The sequence below is a fragment of the Equus przewalskii genome, chromosome 26 (assembly GCF_037783145.1).
Source record: "Equus przewalskii isolate Varuska chromosome 26, EquPr2, whole genome shotgun sequence".
NCBI classification, from domain to species: domain Eukaryota; kingdom Metazoa; phylum Chordata; class Mammalia; order Perissodactyla; family Equidae; genus Equus; species Equus przewalskii.
The window spans coordinates 4,517,683-4,535,469 of NC_091856.1; the positions used below are offsets into that span (position 1 = coordinate 4,517,683).

The 17,787-nt window shown below is 49.7% G+C and overlaps 1 protein-coding gene and 1 long non-coding RNA gene across 10 annotated transcripts in view; one reads left to right on the forward strand and one right to left on the reverse strand.

Moving 5' to 3' along the window:
- The window catches only part of TMOD1 (tropomodulin 1), an 83,016-nt gene that overhangs the window by 56,023 nt on the left and 9,206 nt on the right, over window positions 1-17,787 (forward strand). For 3 of the 9 annotated variants that reach the window (XM_070595844.1, XM_070595853.1, XM_070595848.1), the window contains 4 exons: window positions 213-343; window positions 2,011-2,118; window positions 2,802-2,834; window positions 6,813-6,956. In XM_070595844.1, the coding sequence (XP_070451945.1) occupies window positions 213-343; window positions 2,011-2,118; window positions 2,802-2,834; window positions 6,813-6,956 (416 nt within the window). Of the gene's footprint in view, window positions 1-212; window positions 344-2,010; window positions 2,119-2,801; window positions 2,835-6,812; window positions 6,957-12,461; window positions 12,701-17,787 lie in introns of those variants that run through there. The other 6 variants (XM_070595846.1, XM_070595845.1, XM_070595850.1 and 3 more) reach the window with 3 other exon arrangements.
- Window positions 14,276-16,630, reverse strand: LOC139079656 (uncharacterized). The gene is made up of 2 exons (XR_011533443.1): window positions 15,458-16,630; window positions 14,276-15,055 (listed from the first exon to the last, which is right to left on the reverse strand). It is a non-coding gene; the product is annotated as an uncharacterized lncRNA (long non-coding RNA).

A 17,787-nucleotide genomic window follows, 5' to 3' on the forward strand; every position in this document is an offset into this window, starting at 1 on the left:
CTGAGTAATTCGCCAGTCTCACAGGACGTCAAAGACAGAGCCACAGGGGGCTGGCCCCCGCACAGGGTCTCCCCAAGCATCGCCCCCCGAGAACCCCTGCCACGCGCAGCTTCACGGTCCCTGACCTCTGCCGCCACTGCCTCCCGGCGTTCTTGTGTTGAGGGAAAGCCGTCCCCCTCTGTGAGCCACCTCCCTTTTGTCTGCCGTTCTAGGTGTGATCAAACCTACACAGTACAAGCCTGTGCCGGACGAGGAGCCAAATTCAACAGACGTAGAGGAAACGCTGGAGCGGGTAAAGAACAACGACCCGAAACTTGAAGAGGTTAACCTCAACAACATCCGGGTAAAGTCCGTGTTATTTCACTTCACCTGTGGGGCGGGGAAAGCCAGGCCAGGCCCTGTGTCACCCAGACGCGGACGGCCCAGGCTTGGCTGTGCAGAGAGAACAGGGTCCTGCTCGGGCTCTGGGTGCTTCTGGACCAGGAATAGGGGCAAAACCTTTAAGAGGGGCGGACAGTGTAAACCAGCGCATCCCAGAGTCCTGGTTTCTATCGGAGGACTGACATCGGGCCCAGATGTTCACCCCGGGCCAACCCAGCTTCGACTCTGGAAACCTGCCATGTTATTCAAAACACTGAGAGCTTCTCCAAGATAAAATCGTGAGTCAGACACACATGGCTGCTCGGGGTCTCAAGGCTGGAAAAGCCCAGTGCCCACCAGGCTCGCGGGCGCGTGGGAGGGGCCCACCCCAGACCAGCGCTGCTGCTGTATCATGCACGTATTCAGCCTCATTCTGTGGCCCTGGAAGGGAGATGTTGGCCCAAATGTCCAAAGACATGTTCCAAGCCACTGGCCCATATCTCTCTGGATGTTTCCTGTGTGACCACCAAGGGCAGAGAGGGACAGATGGACAGGCAGTCCCACCCTGGACAGGCTGCAGGAGCAATTCAGAAGCAGGCCCAGCTGCCTGCCCACCTGCTCAGCCCAGAGGCCAGCGGGATTAGTTCCGGGAGGGTGTGGGGGTAAGACAAGAAGCGGGCCCCTCGCTCCCCAGCTCCTCTTTCCTCTCTTCTCTGCTTTCTTTTACGTGGCTGCCAGCCCCTGGGCACAATCAGATTGGAAACCTGTGCCTGCAGTGTTCTGCTCCCTGGCCTCCCAGGGATCTGCTCCCGAGGGGAGCTAAAGTGACGCTCTGAAATGAGAGAGCCGTGAAAACACAGCCAGCTTCTCTCTCGGGGCCTGCATTGTCTGCCGCATGCCCAGTGGAGGACACGGGCACAATTCAGCACCGTGCACGCTAGCAGTGCATACCGGCCTGGACTGGCCTGGGTGTGGAACCTGGCCACGGCCCTGCGCGTTCTCCCTGGGGCTTTAGGCAAGGGCTCAGCCCTCTCCAGGCCTCAGTTTCTCCTCAGCACATGATGCACTTGGACTAGATCGGTGGATTTCACCTGAGAAGATTAAAATATACATGCCAGTGCCCAGACCTGCCCCCAGAGATGCTGATTTTATGGGTCTGGGGCAGGCCAAGCATCAGCATTCTGTAAAAGTTCCCCAGGGTCCTCTGACGCGCAGTGGAGCAGAGACCCCCTGGGACAGATGTCTCTTAGAGGTCATCTAGTGCAACCCCCTACCTCAGTTTTTCAGAAACATGCCCAGAGAGGGGAAGAGATTTCCCCAGAGTAACAGGGCGAGTCATAAACGTTGCCAGTGGCTGGGGCGGAGGCCAAGCCCCCCATACACCTCTGCATCCTCTGCCTTGACTTTTTCCTTCTCCAGCCTCTGCGTGTACAAAGAGAGAGTTGCAGGTCCTATCTGAAATTGTCAGGGATTTTCTCAATCTGTTTACCAGAAAGTTCTCCCCAAATCTCAGCCGTTTGGGGCAGAGCTGGAAGCCTTTGCCCATTCAGCTTTTGGTCAGAGACTCGCAGGAATCAGGCTGCGTGTGTGAGACAGTTCCCCCCATCTGTCCGCCTAACCTGCCCCCGTCCCTGCCTGCTTTCTCTGCAGAATATCCCCATAGCCACCCTCAAGGCATATGCAGAAGCTCTGAAGGACAACTCGTACGTGAAGAAGTTCAGCATCGTGGGGACACGGAGCAATGACCCCGTGGCATTTGTATGTACCTTTCTGTTCCACTGCATTGAGAGTGGGGGACGTAGCAACAGAAATGTTGGTGCTTGTGGCCTCAGGACCGGCCATATCCCAGTGATGAACAAGGAGCCTTGAGTGGTGTAGTGAAGGCACTGGGCTAGGAGCCAGGAGAGGACGTGGACAGAAGGGCCCTCTGTACATTATCCTAGTGACTCTCCACCACCACCCTGATCCCAGGGGTGCAGTTCTCCGTACTTTTCAGTTAAAGAACCTGGGGTGCAGGGAGATCAGCCAGCTTGCTTTGTCCAAATTTGCACAGCAAGCAAGAGATGGAGCTGAGAATGAAATGCAAGTCACGTTGACCCTAAAGCTGGCTCTCTCTCCGCACAGCACGTCACATTTGGATAAGGACCTGCCCCTCCCTGGGCCTCTGTTTCTCTATATCTAAAATCATTGTCTTCATCAGTGGGTCCCGAAGAGCAATTTTATTTGTTTTTTACCCATGTCTTAAAGATATTGCTGATCAAATTACATTGTACTTATTATAAAGTAGCCATCATTTCTTTTTTTTTTCAAACATTCAGCATGTATTTACTAAGAGTCTGTCTGTGCCCAGCACTGAATTAGGTAACCAGATGGTAGCAATCAGTTTGTTGATATCCATAAAATAACTGGGGTTTTGATTGAGATTACATTGAATCTTGTAGATCAAGATGGGAAGAACTGACATCTTGACAATGGTGAGTCTTCTTATGCATGAACATGGACTATCTCTCCATTTGCTTAGTTCTTCTTTGATTTCGTTCATCGGAATTTGGTAGTTTTCCTCATATAGATCTTGTACATATTTTGTTAGCTTTATACCTAATAATTTCATTTTTGGGGTGCTAATGTCAATGATAGTGTTTTTAATTTCAAATTCCACTTGTTCATTGATGATATAAAGGAAGACAATTGACTTTCGAATATTAATTTTGTATCTTGCAATCTTGCCATAATCACTTATTAATTCCAGGAAGGTTTTTTGTAGATTCTTTTGAATTTTCCACATAGACGATTATGTCATCTGCAAACAAAGACAGTTTTATTTCTTCCCTTCTAATCTGTGTACCCTTATTTCCTTTTCTTATCTTATCACACTAGCTAGAAGTCCTGTCACGATGTTGAGGAGTGGTGAGGGGGGTGTCCTTGCCTGGTAGTTGATCTTGGTAATAAAGGTTTGAGTTTCTTTCCATTAAGTATGATGTTAACTGCAAGGTTTTTGTAGCTATTCTTTTTCCAGTTGAGGAAATTCTCCTCTGTTCTTAGTTTACTGAGAGTTTTCATCATGAGTGGATGTTGGATTTGTCAGATGCTTTTTCTGCATCTACATGTTTGATCATGTGATTTTTCTTTTTTAGTGTGTTGATGTGATGGATCACATTAATTGATTTCCAAGTGTTGAACCAGCCTTTCATACCCATGATAAATCCCACTTGGTCATGGTGTATAATTCTTTTTTACAGTGTTGGATTTAATTTGCTATTTTTTTGAGGATTTGTGCATCTATGTTCATGAAAGATTTTGGTCTGTAGTTTTCTTTTTTTGTAATGTCTTTGCCTGGTTTGGGTATTGGGATAAAGCTGGCCTCCTAGAATGAGTTAGGAATTTTCCTTCTGCTTCTATCCTATGAAGAGATTGTAGAGAATTGGTGTAATTTCCTCCTTACATGTTTTGTAGAATTCACCAGTGATCCCATCTGGGCCTGGGGCTTTCTGTTTTGGAAGGTCACTAATGGTTGATTCAATTTCTTCAATAGATAAAAGCCTATTCAGATTGTCTATTTCTTCTTATGTGAGCTTTGGCAAATCGTATCTCTCAAAAAATTGGTCCATTTCATCTAGGTTATCAAATTTGTTGGCATAGAGTTGTTCATAGTATTCCTTTACTATCCTTTTAATTTCCATGGGATCTGTAGTGATGTCCCCTCTTTCATTTCTGATATTAGTAACTTGTGCCCTCTCTCTTTTTTTTAGTTAGCCTGACTAGTGGCTTATTGATTTTATTGATCTTTTCAATGAACTAGCTTTTGATTTCATTGATTTTCTCTATTGATTTCCTATTGTCTATTTCATTGATTTCTGCTCTAATTGTTATTATGTATTTTCTTCTGCTCACTTTGAATTTAATTTGCTCTTCTTTTTCTAGTTTCCTACAATGAAATCTTAGCTTACTGATTTTAGATCTTTCTTCTTTTCTAATATATGCATTAAATGCTATAAATTTCCTTCTAAGCACTGCTTTTGCTGGATCCCACAAATTTTGATGTTATGTTTTCATTCTTCGTTTAGTTCAAAATACTTTTTAATTTCTCTTGAGATTTCTTCTTTGCCCCATATGTTATTTGGAAGTCTGTTGTTTAATCTCCATATATTTTGGGATTTATGCACACACTTATCATTCCATTACTGATTTCTAGTTTAAGTCCATTGTGATATGAGAGCAGGCATTGTATGATTTCTCTTCTTTTAAATTTGTTAAGGTGTGTTTCACAGCCCAGAATGTGGTCTATCTTGGTGACTGTTCCATGTGAACTTAAGAAGAATGTGTATTCTGCTGTTGTTGGATTAAATAATCTACAGATGTCAATTATATCCAGTTGATTGATGGTGCTATTGAGTTCAATTATGTCCTTACTGATTTTCAACCTGCTGGAGGGTGTTGAAGTTCCCAACTCTTGTAGTAGATTCACTTATTTCTCCTTGCAGTTCTGTCAGTTTTTGCCTGACATAGTTTGATGCTTTGTTGTTAGGCACATGCACATTAAGGATTGTTATATCTTCTTGGAGAATTGTGTATCATTCCATCTTTATCATTATGTAATGCCCTTCTTTATCCCTGATAACTTTTCTTGTTTTGAAGTCTATTTAGTAAAAACCAATTCATTTCTGGTTTTTTAAATAGGTAGGACAATTTCCTCTGATGTATTTTAAGTGATAGAAATAGTTCATAGTCTCTCATTGCTGCCAGTGGGGAACTTTTGGAACTCAGGAGATCACCAGTTGATCCTGAGTTTGCCCGTGGAGACATGGCTGGCAAAGCCAATGCCCTGTACACTGTTATATCATGAACCAGAAACCAAACACGTCCATGCTGGCACTCAGCTTAGCTCTGCAAATGTTTACAGGGCATTGACTCTGTGCCAGGCTAACAGCTGATGTCAGCCCATTCACACCAGTATACCCTTTGTCGAATACTGAAATGCTTCTGGGACGGTTGGTAAATAAGGCTGCCAGAGCTCTGTAAATGCCCCACTGCCTGCCCCAGCTCTTTTCCTGCCCCCCCCCCCATTCTGATTCAGCAAACAAAGTTGACACCTGGCACGGCTGTGCCTCCAGGACCTGCCCAGGCACCGGTGTGTCCACTTGGATTGGCCTGGTGCACTTGCCGACTGGTTGTTACATATTCTGTCAGACCAGGCCAGGCCTTTCCTGGGGAGCAAGAGGGATGCTGTGGAGAGGGCACACTGGGTCCCTCCCCTCAGGAGGGTCCCACCTATGCAGGGTCACGGAGAAGGCTGACGTGCCATCCTGGAGGTACACAAGTGGGGGAGCTGAGGAGGGAGTGACAATTTCAACAAGCAAGGCTTCCTGGGAGCAGAGCCTCGCAAAGGTTTCAGCAAGAAGGGAAGGGTGGCAGGAAGGGCGTTCCTGGCTCAAAGCCTCGTTTCAGACAACCAGGACCTCTGGATTACACCTCCGGGGCCCATCAGCTGCTGGTGTCTCCTTTCCTCCATGACGCATTGTTTCCATCAACTGCTAATCACCTCATTTCCTTCAGAGGCTCTGATTGTCATCTACACCCCTTGGCTGAATTCCTCCAAAACGTGCTGGGGGCCACCTGAGCTTGTCGCCTCCCCTTGCCCTGGCCCCTTCCCGGGGGAGCGGTGTCCCGGGCTTCCCTCTTTGCTCTCTTCTGCTCAGACAAAGAGAATGACGACTCCATGGAATTCCAGCGGGGAAACTGAAGAGACAAGTGGAGAGAGCATAGGGAGTTTGGGCTCTGCTAGTCACTCAGGGAACAGCGACAGGGACCTACTAGGTGCTGAGCACTAAGGGCACCATGGCATGAGTAAGGCGCATTTTCATCCCACCAAGAGCATCTAGTCTGATGGCAGAGACAACACCAGTATAGAAACAACTCTACACAGAGGAATACAAGTTCCACGAGGGAGGTTACGGATAAATTCAAGAGGGCAGGCCACAGCTAGCTGGGGATATCAGTAAAGGCCCTTGAGAATGGCCTTGAAGGACGGGCAGGGTTTGGACAAGTGAAGCAGACAGGAAAGGGCGTTCCAGGTGTTAGGGACAGGATGAGCAGAGGGCAAGCTGTGGGAGAGCCCCGGGCATGCACAGAAGCTGAGAGTAGAGGAGCCATGAGAGCTGAGGTCGAGCAGGGAGGAGAGCCAGGGCCTAGAGGCTTTGGATGCCAGCCGAGAAGCATGGAATCTCCGGTTGGGGTTCGGGAGCCATGGCAGGTTGGAGGGGAGGAGAGACACAGAGTTGTGCCTGGTGAAGGAAGCTGCGGCAATTGTCTTGCCTGCTCCCTGGCTCAAGCAGCATGTGCACAGGGGCCTCCGGCTCCCGGCAAGGCTCCTTAGTGTTTTAGCTTTGACCAAGAGGGCCTCGCCTTGTTCAGGGTGACTCATGGGTGCCCCCACTTTTCTCCTGTGGTTCAAGGCCCTTGCTGAGATGCTCAAGGTGAACAAGGTGTTGAAGACGCTGAACGTGGAATCCAACTTCATTTCCGGAGCCGGGATCCTGCGCCTGGTGGAAGCTCTTCCGTACAACACTGCTCTGGTGGAGCTGAAAATCGATAACCAGGTGAGGGGCAGGGGCCTATTCGTGTCCTTCCCTTCGTGCCACTCGCCGTTCTGCACTTCCCCACGTGCGGCAGCGCGGAGCGGGTGCTGCCGGACAGAGCAGGTGCTGCGGGTTATGTCAAAGCTCCAGAGCCCAGCTCTAAGGCACCTCGAAGACCATCCCGTGCACGCCTTCCGCCGTGCTCTCCTTCCTTCTTCATCATCCCCACCAAGTGCTCTTCCAGCTTCTACTTGTACACCCCTAGTGATGGGGAGCTCACTCCTTACCAAGATGACCCCTTCCATTCTTAGTGAGAATAGCCTTCCTTATAGCCCGTAGAAATCAGCTTCCTATAAGCCCTGTTTGTTGGGACACGTCTGGGGCACAGATCTTAGAAACTAGGCTAACTATCCCCATTTTCTTCACTCACCCTCCACCCCTCACTGGGCTTTTGAGTCTCTTTACCATCAAGGTGATTCCCTGGGAAAACTCTAGTTTGTCTTTATCCTTATGGGGTTATTGTTACTCTAGAACATCTGTGGCTCAGCCATTTATTTTCAGGGCAACTCATTCAGTTCTGACTTTCTAAGATGATGCTAATAAGGACATCCTGTGTGTAAAATATCTTGCGTGTTACACATGTTAAGGGTGTACTGTGGGCCAGGCTCAGTGCTGCGCACCTTACACACATCCTCTCTGACCTTCCCCACAGGCCTGCAGGATGTGGGTGTTGTCTGTCTCAGTTTACAGAAGGGGGAAGGGCTCAGCGAGGCTGAGACGTGCAGCTTTCTCAGGGTCACCATGTCAGCACTTTAGGAGGTCGCATTTGAATCCTGGCCTTTCTGACCCCCAAACCCACACTCCTTCTACACCACGTTGCTTCCGAGGTTAAAATGCCTTCTTCTTTCATGGTTTGTGGATTGGGAACTTGGTTTTTTTTCCTACATGAGAATTTTTGCTGAATGGTTATATAAATATGTGCAGGGGGAAAAGGCAGGAAATATAACAAAATTGTAAAACAGTGGTTATCTCTGGTTGAGATTATCTGCACCTTTTATCTTTATTGTAAAAGATTACAAACCTACAGAAAAGTGCATAAAACTTAAATGTGCAGCTTAACGCGTCACACCAGGCGTGAGGTCCCTGTCCAGGTCAAGAACTAAAGCATCACCAGCCTCCAGAAGACGTCAGCAGTCCCTTCCCAATCCCAACCCCTTCAAAGCTCTTCACAACGTGCTCCCTACTTACTTTCCTGCCTCTACGTCCCTGCTCTTAGTTTTCTCTCCTCCAGAGCCTCCCCCCCTGCGTCTGCTCCCTTCTCTGCCTGGAGAAAGCCTCCTCTTCCTCTGGATTCTGCTGAAGCTTCTCCCTCCCCAGTGGTGTTCTAGAACCAGCTGACTGTGCCCATCTCTTCCCAGCTCCCCTTCAGTGATGGAATCTTGGTACCTTGAAATCGCCCCTAGTGGCAGTACCTGCACTATGGAAATTGGCAAACGCTACAAATCCAACCTTTTTTTTTTGAGAACCAGCATACGGCTGCCTTCTCCCATCAGCGTGCCATAGCTCCTCTAAGCCTCCCCTAGAGAGAGTTAGGTGCTCCCTCTCTTTGTTCTCCTAGCACCTTGGCTTCCCTGTGAGATTCTCAGAAGCAGGTGCTGAGTCTGAGTCATCTCCATATCCCAGTGCCCAGCTCATAACTTGGCCCTACAGTGTTGCTTGGTAAGCAGGGCTGCCCTGGATGGTTGTACATGTTGTTCACTGCACAATGAGGTGGTGGGGGCAAAATCTAACCCACATTTCACTCTACAAGCCTCGGTGTGGGGCTTTGTTCACCCAGAGAGGGTACTTTTTTCTATTTCATATAAAGATGCCACATTAGCCTGCAGCAGCCCTGTCATGTGAATTTGCTGCATTGGACCCCTTGCATCTCTCACATGCCAGTGGCCTTGCTGCTGCATTACCCATTCCCAGCCCCTCCCAAAACCCCACCCTTTATGCCGTGTCCATTGGCCATTGCTGACCCTGCTTTATTGGAGGCAGAAGGGGCACAGCTAATGGAACAAAGGCAGACAGCAGGCTGGGCAGCAGCCCTAGGCGAGGCCCTGGGATTGGCTGGTCATGTGACTGCAAGCCTGGCCGGGCAGGGAGTGAGGCTCTACCCATAGTCAGCTGAAACCTGACTCCCGGGGCAGAATATTGGCCAAGGACGACCCAGAGCACTGGCCCCAGGTCATTGTGCTGGCAGCTGACAGGGAGCGAGCTGCCCGCTCCCCCTCACGGCCCCCCCGGAGCCCAGAGATGGAGCCAGTGCTGACTATCACCCTTGACCTTGCTGAACACCCTGGGGCCAGAACAATCACTTCCCTGAGCCTCAGGTTCCTGACTTGTAAAGTGGGGATAATAGGAATCTCTTCTTCCAAGGAGAGAGCAGACGTGAACCCTGAAGTTGTGAGCTTGTATGACCAACCCAAGGTCGGGGAGGGAACCCACGCTTTCCTCCAGGAGTTCATTCCCTGAGCCGGGACCAGGTATCTGTTGTCTCATTCAGTGCTCACAGAGACTCTGTCAGTGGGGGACACAACCCACCCCTCCCCCCGCCGCAGTGTGGCTGAGGAAACTGAGGCCCCTGCCCCAGCTCTCGCAGAGGGCAAGTGGCAGAAGAAGGCCCGAGCCCACACGCGGAGCCTGCCTGAGCTGCCCGTGGGCCTCGCTTGGCTTCTCCCAGCTCTCTCTGCCCTTGGGGTGAGGACAGAGCACGGGCCACCCCCTGCCCAGCCCAGGAGCCTCTTTTGGTTCGTTTCGGTGTCTGGCAAGTGCCGGCTGCAGCCACGGCCGTGCTGGGCGCTGTGTGTGAATGAGGCTCCAGCTCTGCCCTCCAGGAATTCCACACTGGATGGGAAGACAGACAAAGGTAGAAATGACCATTGAACAGGTGCTCCAGCAAGCCGCAGACAGCGACCATGAGATCCACTGAAGAGAGCTATCTCGGCTGGGAGCAGCCATCAGGGAGGGCTTCTTGGAGGTGGTGGAGCTTGAGATAAACCCATAGGCTGGACAGCGTCTCACAGGGTGAAGTGCAGGCCGAGGCATCCCAAGTACAGGCAACCATGTAAACAAAGAAGGAGAGGAGAAAGCCATGGAGCCCATCCAGACTGGACTAATGGTACCCCCAGGGGAAAGCCAGAGAGGGGAATTGGGAGGCCAAAGGGCTCCGAGTGGGCAGGCTGAGGGAAGGTGGGCTGTGGCTGTTGTTTGCACCAATCAGAGTTGTGCTCTGGGAAGATGGCTCCTGGCTGGCTGGGAGAGGATTGGTGGCGTGGAGAGGGCATCAGGGAGACCAGCGGGGGGCTATGACCCCAGGAGCAGGGGGCTGTGGGGATGCTCCTGCGTGCCTGGGGTGTGGTGACTGGACAGGGCCTGGCGGGGGCAGAGGGCAGGGCTGAGGCAGGGCTGGGGAGGGGGGCTGCCCGCCCAGGCTCAGGGGACAGCCACCTGCACCTCTCACAGTGCGTCCCCAAGGCTTGAGCACAGCCCACTCCCTCTCTTTGGGTGCCCAGCCCTGGGCTCTGGGGAAGGTGACAAAGAGGAGGTGGTGAGTGGCATCTGATTTATTCTTCGTTCTTGGTTAGTCAGCGAGGGCTTCAGAGGCCACAGCGCTCTCCTCAGCCCTCGCGCCTGGAACCTGTGTCAGTGGGCGTCTGTCCTCCTTGTTCCTTATACGGCCAAAGAAAGGGCCTTGAGGAGCTCTACCCGGCTTCACACAGAGCCTTGGAGCCTCGCAGGCTGGCTCTGGACACAAATTTGGTAACCAGGACTCGGGGCTGTTTGTTTACTCAATCAGTTTCTCTTTATCTCCAAGCAATGTTCTGTTGTCACCTGAAGTTGCCCCAGATGGCAGGGAAGGTGGGAGGGGGCAGGGGACCCTGACCGAGAGCTGAGGGTGCTGAGAAAACGTCCAGTCCCCCCGCCTTTCACAGGTGGGGAAACTGAGGGTCAGAGAAGAGATGGGACGCACCCGAGATCACAGATCAAGCGCCAGAGCTGGGTTGGAGCTGAGGCGTCCTGGCTTTCAGAGAGTTGCATTTATGGACGGATATAATGGATGCCCCCAGGGAGCAGGCGGACAGACGGGGTGCCTGCAGGCCCTGTCCATCCCAAGCAGGCCGTAGCCCAGTGTTGGTGCAAGGTCTGGTGGACACTGGCTGGATTTCTTCTGTTTCATTCCAGTATTTGACAGTGAGGATGTGCTTAATATTTTGAAGAGAAGCTAAAGGAAGTGAATTATGTTTTCTCATTTTTCCAGGTGGGATTATTTTCCTAGTGGACATTAGTTTAGAAAGAAAACAAAAGCTACTCTGGGGTAGGATCCCGAAGGCTTTCACGCAGGACGACACTCCCTTCATTTTAGATTACGCACTCACGGCAGCTGGCTAGCTTTTTTTTTCTTTTGCTGGGAAAGATTTGCCCTGAGCTAACGTCTGTTGCCAATCTACCTCTTTTTTTTTCCCCTCCCCAAAGCCCCAGCACATGCTTGTACGTTCTGGTTGTAGGTCCTTCTAGTTCTTGTACGTGAGCCGGCACCACCTCTTGGCTGCTGACAGACGGGTGGTGTGGTTCTGCGCCCAGGAAACGAACCCGGGCTGCCGCAGCGGAGCACACTGAAATTTACCACTGGGCCATCAGGGCTCGCTCCTAACTTTTTTTTTTAATCAGGCTGAACATGATTTTTGATTTTGCAAGATATCAGGAAAACACACTCTTGAAAACCAAGAGAGCAAGACTTTTGATCAATCATGCTCTCTGTTTTGTTCCTTATCCGTTTAGCTTCTAAGCAGCAGCTCTTGGTCCGTGCATAACGTTTGTGTCTGTAGCCCTGTCGCATATTGAAGTAATTCAGCCTGGAAATAGTCAGCTTCCGTGAGAGGGCAGGCATACGTCACTGTCGCTTCCACTAAAGGCCAATTGTGTACTTCCACTGACCTCGCTTCTCAGGGAAAAATGAGGTGAAGTCAGTGGACGTGAGAGAAAAAGACATGACGTAGATTAAGTCTCTTCCTGTGCTGATCAGAATGGATCAGAATAAGGATTTGTGACCACACCCACCTCACAGGTGTCAGGTCCCCTGGAGGCCGCCCCAGACAGGAGACAGACCAACTCAGGGACGGCCTGTCTTCAAGTCTCTGACCCTTGAAGTCAAACAAGGAATCCAGTCCCAGCCAAGCCCCAGCTCCACCGTGTTCCCACTGTGTAACGGGGGAAAGGCCCTTCATGGAGCCGGGCCTCAGTTTTCTCACCTCTAAAATGGCAATAAGACTCCTGCTCACCTGATAGGGTTGTGAGAGGGTTTGATGTGTTGATCCCTTAACCGGTACCTGGCATTGGTCTTCTCTCAACGGGGAGGTGACGTTTCAATTGCTTGGTGGTGGAAGGGTGAGGTGGGGAGGGCTGACCTCTGAGAGTCTAGCTCACACCGGGAACAGCTTTTTCCCTCCCTCCAATCCTCCCTTATGTTTCCTGTTATTGAAGTGCAACTTACAGGCAGTGAAGCAAATCCATCTTAAGGGGACAGCTCAATGGACTGACACACATCTATACACCTGGATCATCACCAAGATCAAGATCTAGAACATTTCCAGCACCCCAGCAGGCTCCCTCGTCCCCCTCCCAATAAATACCCTCCAAATGCGATCATATCCTGATTTCCATCACCATAGATGAGTCTTGCCTGTTCTTAAACTTCATATAAATGGCGTCACGTGCATCTGCTCTTTTGTGTCTGGCTTTTTTAGCTCAACATTGTGAGTGTATCAGTTACCTATAGCTGTGTGACAAATTACTCCCCAACACTTAGCAGCTTAAAACAACAATGAACATGTATTAGCTCCCAGTTTCTGAGAGTAAGGAGTCCGGGAGCAGTTTGGCTGTGTGGTTCTAGCCCAAGATCCCTGATGATACTGTGTCAAGGCGCAGTCTGAAGGGCTGACCAGGGCTGGAGGAACTGTTTCTGAGACGGCTCCCTCCATGGCTGTTGGCAAGAGGTCTCAGCCCCCTGCCATGTGGACCTCTCCATGGGGCTGCTTGAGTGTCCTTGCTATACGGCGGCTAACTTCTCCCAGAGCCAGTGACACAAGGCAGAGAAAGAAGAAAGCCACAAATGCTTTTTTTTTTTTTTTTATAAAGATTTTTATTTTTTCCTTTTTCTCCCCAAAGCCCCCCGGTACATAGTTGTATATTCTTCGTTGTGGGTCCTTCTAGTTGTGGCATGTGGGACGCTGCCTCAGCGTGGTCTGATGAGCCGTGCCATGTCCGCGCCCAGGATTCGAACCAACGAAACACTGGGCCGCCTGCAGCGGAGCGCGCGAACTTAACCACTCGGCCACGGGGCCAGCCCCCACAAATGCTTTTTATGTCCTTTCTGCCATGTCTGTCTGTTAGACGTGAGTCACTACGCACAACCACATTCATGGGAGGGGAATTAGCGCTACCTTTTGAAGGGAGGAGTATCAAACAATTTGCAGACATATTTTAAAATCACCAGAGTGACAACCATCTATATTATTTTCTGTTGCTGCAGTTTAGCCAGAAAGACCTTTCTCACCAGCAGGGCTCCCCAAGGATGGAGCAGGCTGCCTGAGAGGGTGGTGCACTCCCACACTGAGGGGGGTGTGAGAGAACAGAATGATTTGGCAGCTGTGATATGGAGGGAGTTTTAATACCTGCCAGGGTTTGGGGCTCAAGTTGGACTAGAGAATTCCCAGGGCTCCTTTCTGTTGTTTTTCCAAGTATTCCCAGTTGTCCATATCTTCTGGATTATATAGAAAAGGCCACGATTGGCCCCATCAGAAGTACAAAGTGAGCTGCTTGATGCCCATGGTGCCTCTGGCCAGCATGGGGGTCTCAGAGCCGCCAGCTCCAGGTCACAGCTCGATTCCACCCGAGTCGTTAGTTGGCCGCTTCATTACATAGTGGATCTGATCATCTTCTCATCAGATTGATAATACGTGGTCACGGTCAAGGGGTGAGGACACAAGAGCTGTCATACACTGCTGAGGGGCACCTCAGCGTTTTTATCATTTGTGACAGCACAACGGTCATGATTTTAATTCAAAATGTGCCTGTCTTTCAACCCAGCAATTCTATCGCTCATGTCCAACCTGAAAGAACACTCCTCTGTCCCCTGCGGATCCCGGTGCCGCAGTGTTTGTAACCAGGAAAGATGGAAGCAAGCTAAATGTCCGTCTACACCAGGGCAGCCCTGTTATGGGAGCTGGTTCTCCAGGGACTGGTGGGGAAGACCTCCAGAAAATAGTAAATGAAAAGGCAAGGTGCACAACAATAAGTAGAGTATGAATCCATTTAAAGAAAAAAGTCAAAAATAAGAAAAATCTATATATTTTTGTTATGTACTTCATAGAAAAAATCCATAGGAACAAACCCCATTGGCCATGGGCGTTACCTCTGTGGGAAGGGGGTAGGATTGGGGATAAATGAGATGAAGTTCTGCCTTCATTTTGCTCAATCTGCTTTAGTATTATTCTAATTTTTAACAATGTGATTATATTTATTCACAAGTGATTTATTTAATTCTCAAGCAGATCTGAAGAGGGCAAGAGTTCTCCCGTGACCCCGTCTCCCAGAGTCTGTTGTTGCCAGTCCTGGTCTCTCCCCACGGGGCTCCTAGTTGCCTTCACCCACTGGTGAGGTCGTCTCCTGATTTTTTATGCCATCCAAGCAAGCTATTCATAGACTCACGAACACAGGCCCCATAGGCCTTAAGGTCACGGAGCCCCAGCCTTCCCCATTCGTGGTGACATCTAGGAGACCCTCACAAGACACAGTCCGCCCTGTTTGCACGCCTCCAGGGGCGGGCTGTCTACCACCTCGCCAGGCAGTCCCTCCATGTGCGACTCTGTCAGTGGTTAGGTCGCGATCCTCCACGCTGGGCCCAACTCCGTCCGCCCGGGAACTGCTCTCCACAGCCCTCCTCCTGCCCTCTGAGCTCTCCCCGAGGCAGCCGAGTGAGGCGGGAGCCAGCACAGACTCCAGAGCAGACGCCTGCAGCTGACCAGCTCAGTGATTTGGGGAAAAGTTCTTCATACTTCTGTTCCTCACTTCCTTGCCTGTAAGATGAAAGTTGTAATAACAGTACACATCGCATTGGTTTCTGGGGAGGAGAAAATGAGCTCGCTTACGTAAACTGCTTATGACATTGCCTGGCACACAGTAATCACTAAATAATAAGTATTTGAAAACAAGTCAGAGACCAGAGTTTTAGTCCTGACTCTGTCCTCACGGCCTCGTCTCCCGTCTGTGAAGTGACTGAGGCCTTCTGGTCCCAGAGTCCCTAGAGAAAGGCAGGGCCTGAGCATGAGCAAGGATGAAGCAACTTAAAATGTATGCACTTTTTCTATTTTACTCTTTGATGTAAAAATAATGGTTTGGGTCCAAGATTAAGACACCAGGAAGCCTGGCCACAATTGTCTAATAGAACCCTGCATCCTCTCGCACACACCCGGACTCACCTGCATGTATCTCAGGACGCTGGACGGACGCTCGTGTGAGAATGTGGGCCTAGCGGGTCCTCTGAGGGTCTTCCGGCCCCAGGTCAGGGTCAAGCCTTGGCTGTGTCGTTAGTGGAGGGAGCACAGTCCAGCTTCCATCTCTACACGGGCTCAGGATTCATCTCTAAGATGGAGGAGCCAGCTTCTGCCTGCCTTGCCCCCTCCCAGGATGCAGGGAGGTTAAAAGGGGGCAGTTTGCCCTGGGGGGGCGTTGTACCCTGAGTGAGCAGCGTGAAGTGTCAGCTTTGCAGAAGCAGCCTCGCAGTCGTTGGCAGCCCCTCCGCTCAGAGAAGATAGGTGCTTTCTGATGCTGATCCGCCCTGAGTTCCAGCAGAGCTTTCCCAGCGAGTGACCTCAAGGAGAGGTCAAGCTTCCTGCTAAGAGGGGTGGATGGGGGACCTGCCAGATCCTTCTTGGGGCCTCACGTGGTCTCTGTACCGTCTGCCCAGCCAAGTCAGCCAGAGCCCAGGGCTGTGCTGAGTCCTCTGAGGACAGGCCTGAGCTCTTCCCAGCACTTTCAGGAGCCTAGCCAGATGGGCTGGTGGTGTGTCACCAGAGTCCCTCTGCCTGCCTCAGTGGGCATTCCCAGCCCTATCTGAACTCAGATGAGCTCTGGTAAACTCAAGAGTACCTGGGAGGAGTTCACCAGCAGGAGTCCCACCTGCAGTTCCAGGCTTGTCCTTTTGGATGCTGGGTGCTGTCTTCCCACCCCTCCCGTGTTGCTGTGCACCAAACATGCTCCCGTTTCCTCCATTCAGTTCTTTCCTTGACTTTGACCGAGAGGCACTGGGTCTGATGTGCTATCCAAGGGCTCAACAGAGCTTTCTGCGATGACGGAAATGGTCTATAGCTGCGCTGACCAATGTGGTAGCCACTAGCCAGTGGCTATTATACACTTGAAATGTGGCCCGTGCAACTGAGGAACTCAATTTTCAGTTTTATTTAATTTTAATTATTTAAAGTTTAAAAAACCCAAACAATTCAATTAAAAAATGGGCAGAGGATAAGTAGACATTTTTCCAAAGAAGACATACAGACGGCCAACAGGCACATGAAAAGATGCTCAGCATCACTAATCGTCGGGAAAATGCAGATCAGCCACAAGGAGATATCACTTCACACCTGTTAGAATGGCTGTTATCAAAAAGACGAGAAATAACAAGGATTGGTGAGGATGTGGAGAAAAGGGAACCCTCGTGCACAGTTGGTGGGAATGTAAATTGGTGCAGCCACTATGGAAAACAGTATGGACATTTCTCAAAAAATTAAAAATAGAAATACCAGATGATCCAGCAATTCCACTGCTAGGTAGTTATCTGAAGAAAACGAAAACACTAATTTGAAAAGATATCTGCACCCCTTTGTTCATTGCAACGTTATTTACAACAGCCAAGACCTGGAAGCAACCTAAGTGTCCATCGATGGGTGAATGGATAAAGAAGATGTGGTGTATATATATAATTATTATTATATTATACAGCCATATTCAGGAATATTATTCAGCCATAAAAAAAGAATGAAATCTTGCCATTTGTGACAACGTGAATGGCCTTTGAGGGCATTATGCTAAGTGAAATAAGTCAGACAGAAAAAGATAAATACCGTATGATCTCACCTGTATGTGGAATCTGAAAAAAACAAAACAAAAAAAACCAAGCTTGTAAAGACAGAAAACAGATTGGTCGTTGCCAGAGGTGGGGGTGAGGGGTGGGTGAAATGAGCAAATGGGGTCAAAAGATACAAACTTTCAGTTATAAAATAAATAAGTCATGAGAATGTAAGGTACAGCATGGCGACTATAGTTAATAATACTGTATTGCAATTTGAAAGTTGCTAAGAGAGTAAATCTTAAAAGTCTTTATCACAAGAAAAACAATTTTTTTGCAACTCTGTATGGTGACGGATGTTAACCAGACTTACTGTGGTGATCATTTCACAATGTATACAAATATCGAATCATTGTGTTGTACACCTGAAATATAATGCTATATGTCAATTATACCTCAACTTAAACATTTTTTAAGTTAAAGAGCCACATGTGTGTGGCTAGTGGCTGGTGCACTGAACAACCCAGGTCTATTGGAGAGACAGATATGGAGGCAGGTGATCCAATAAGGCAGATGGACCGAGCCAGGAGTAGAGAGGAACAGACAATGCACCACTAGAGGGTGGAGAGGGGAAAGATCGTTTCCAGGTGTGGGGAATCAGGAAGGGTCTCAGTAAGGAGGGGGCATTTGCAATGGGTATTAAAGCATCAGGGGTGCATCAACCAGTGGGTACAGGAGGGTAGG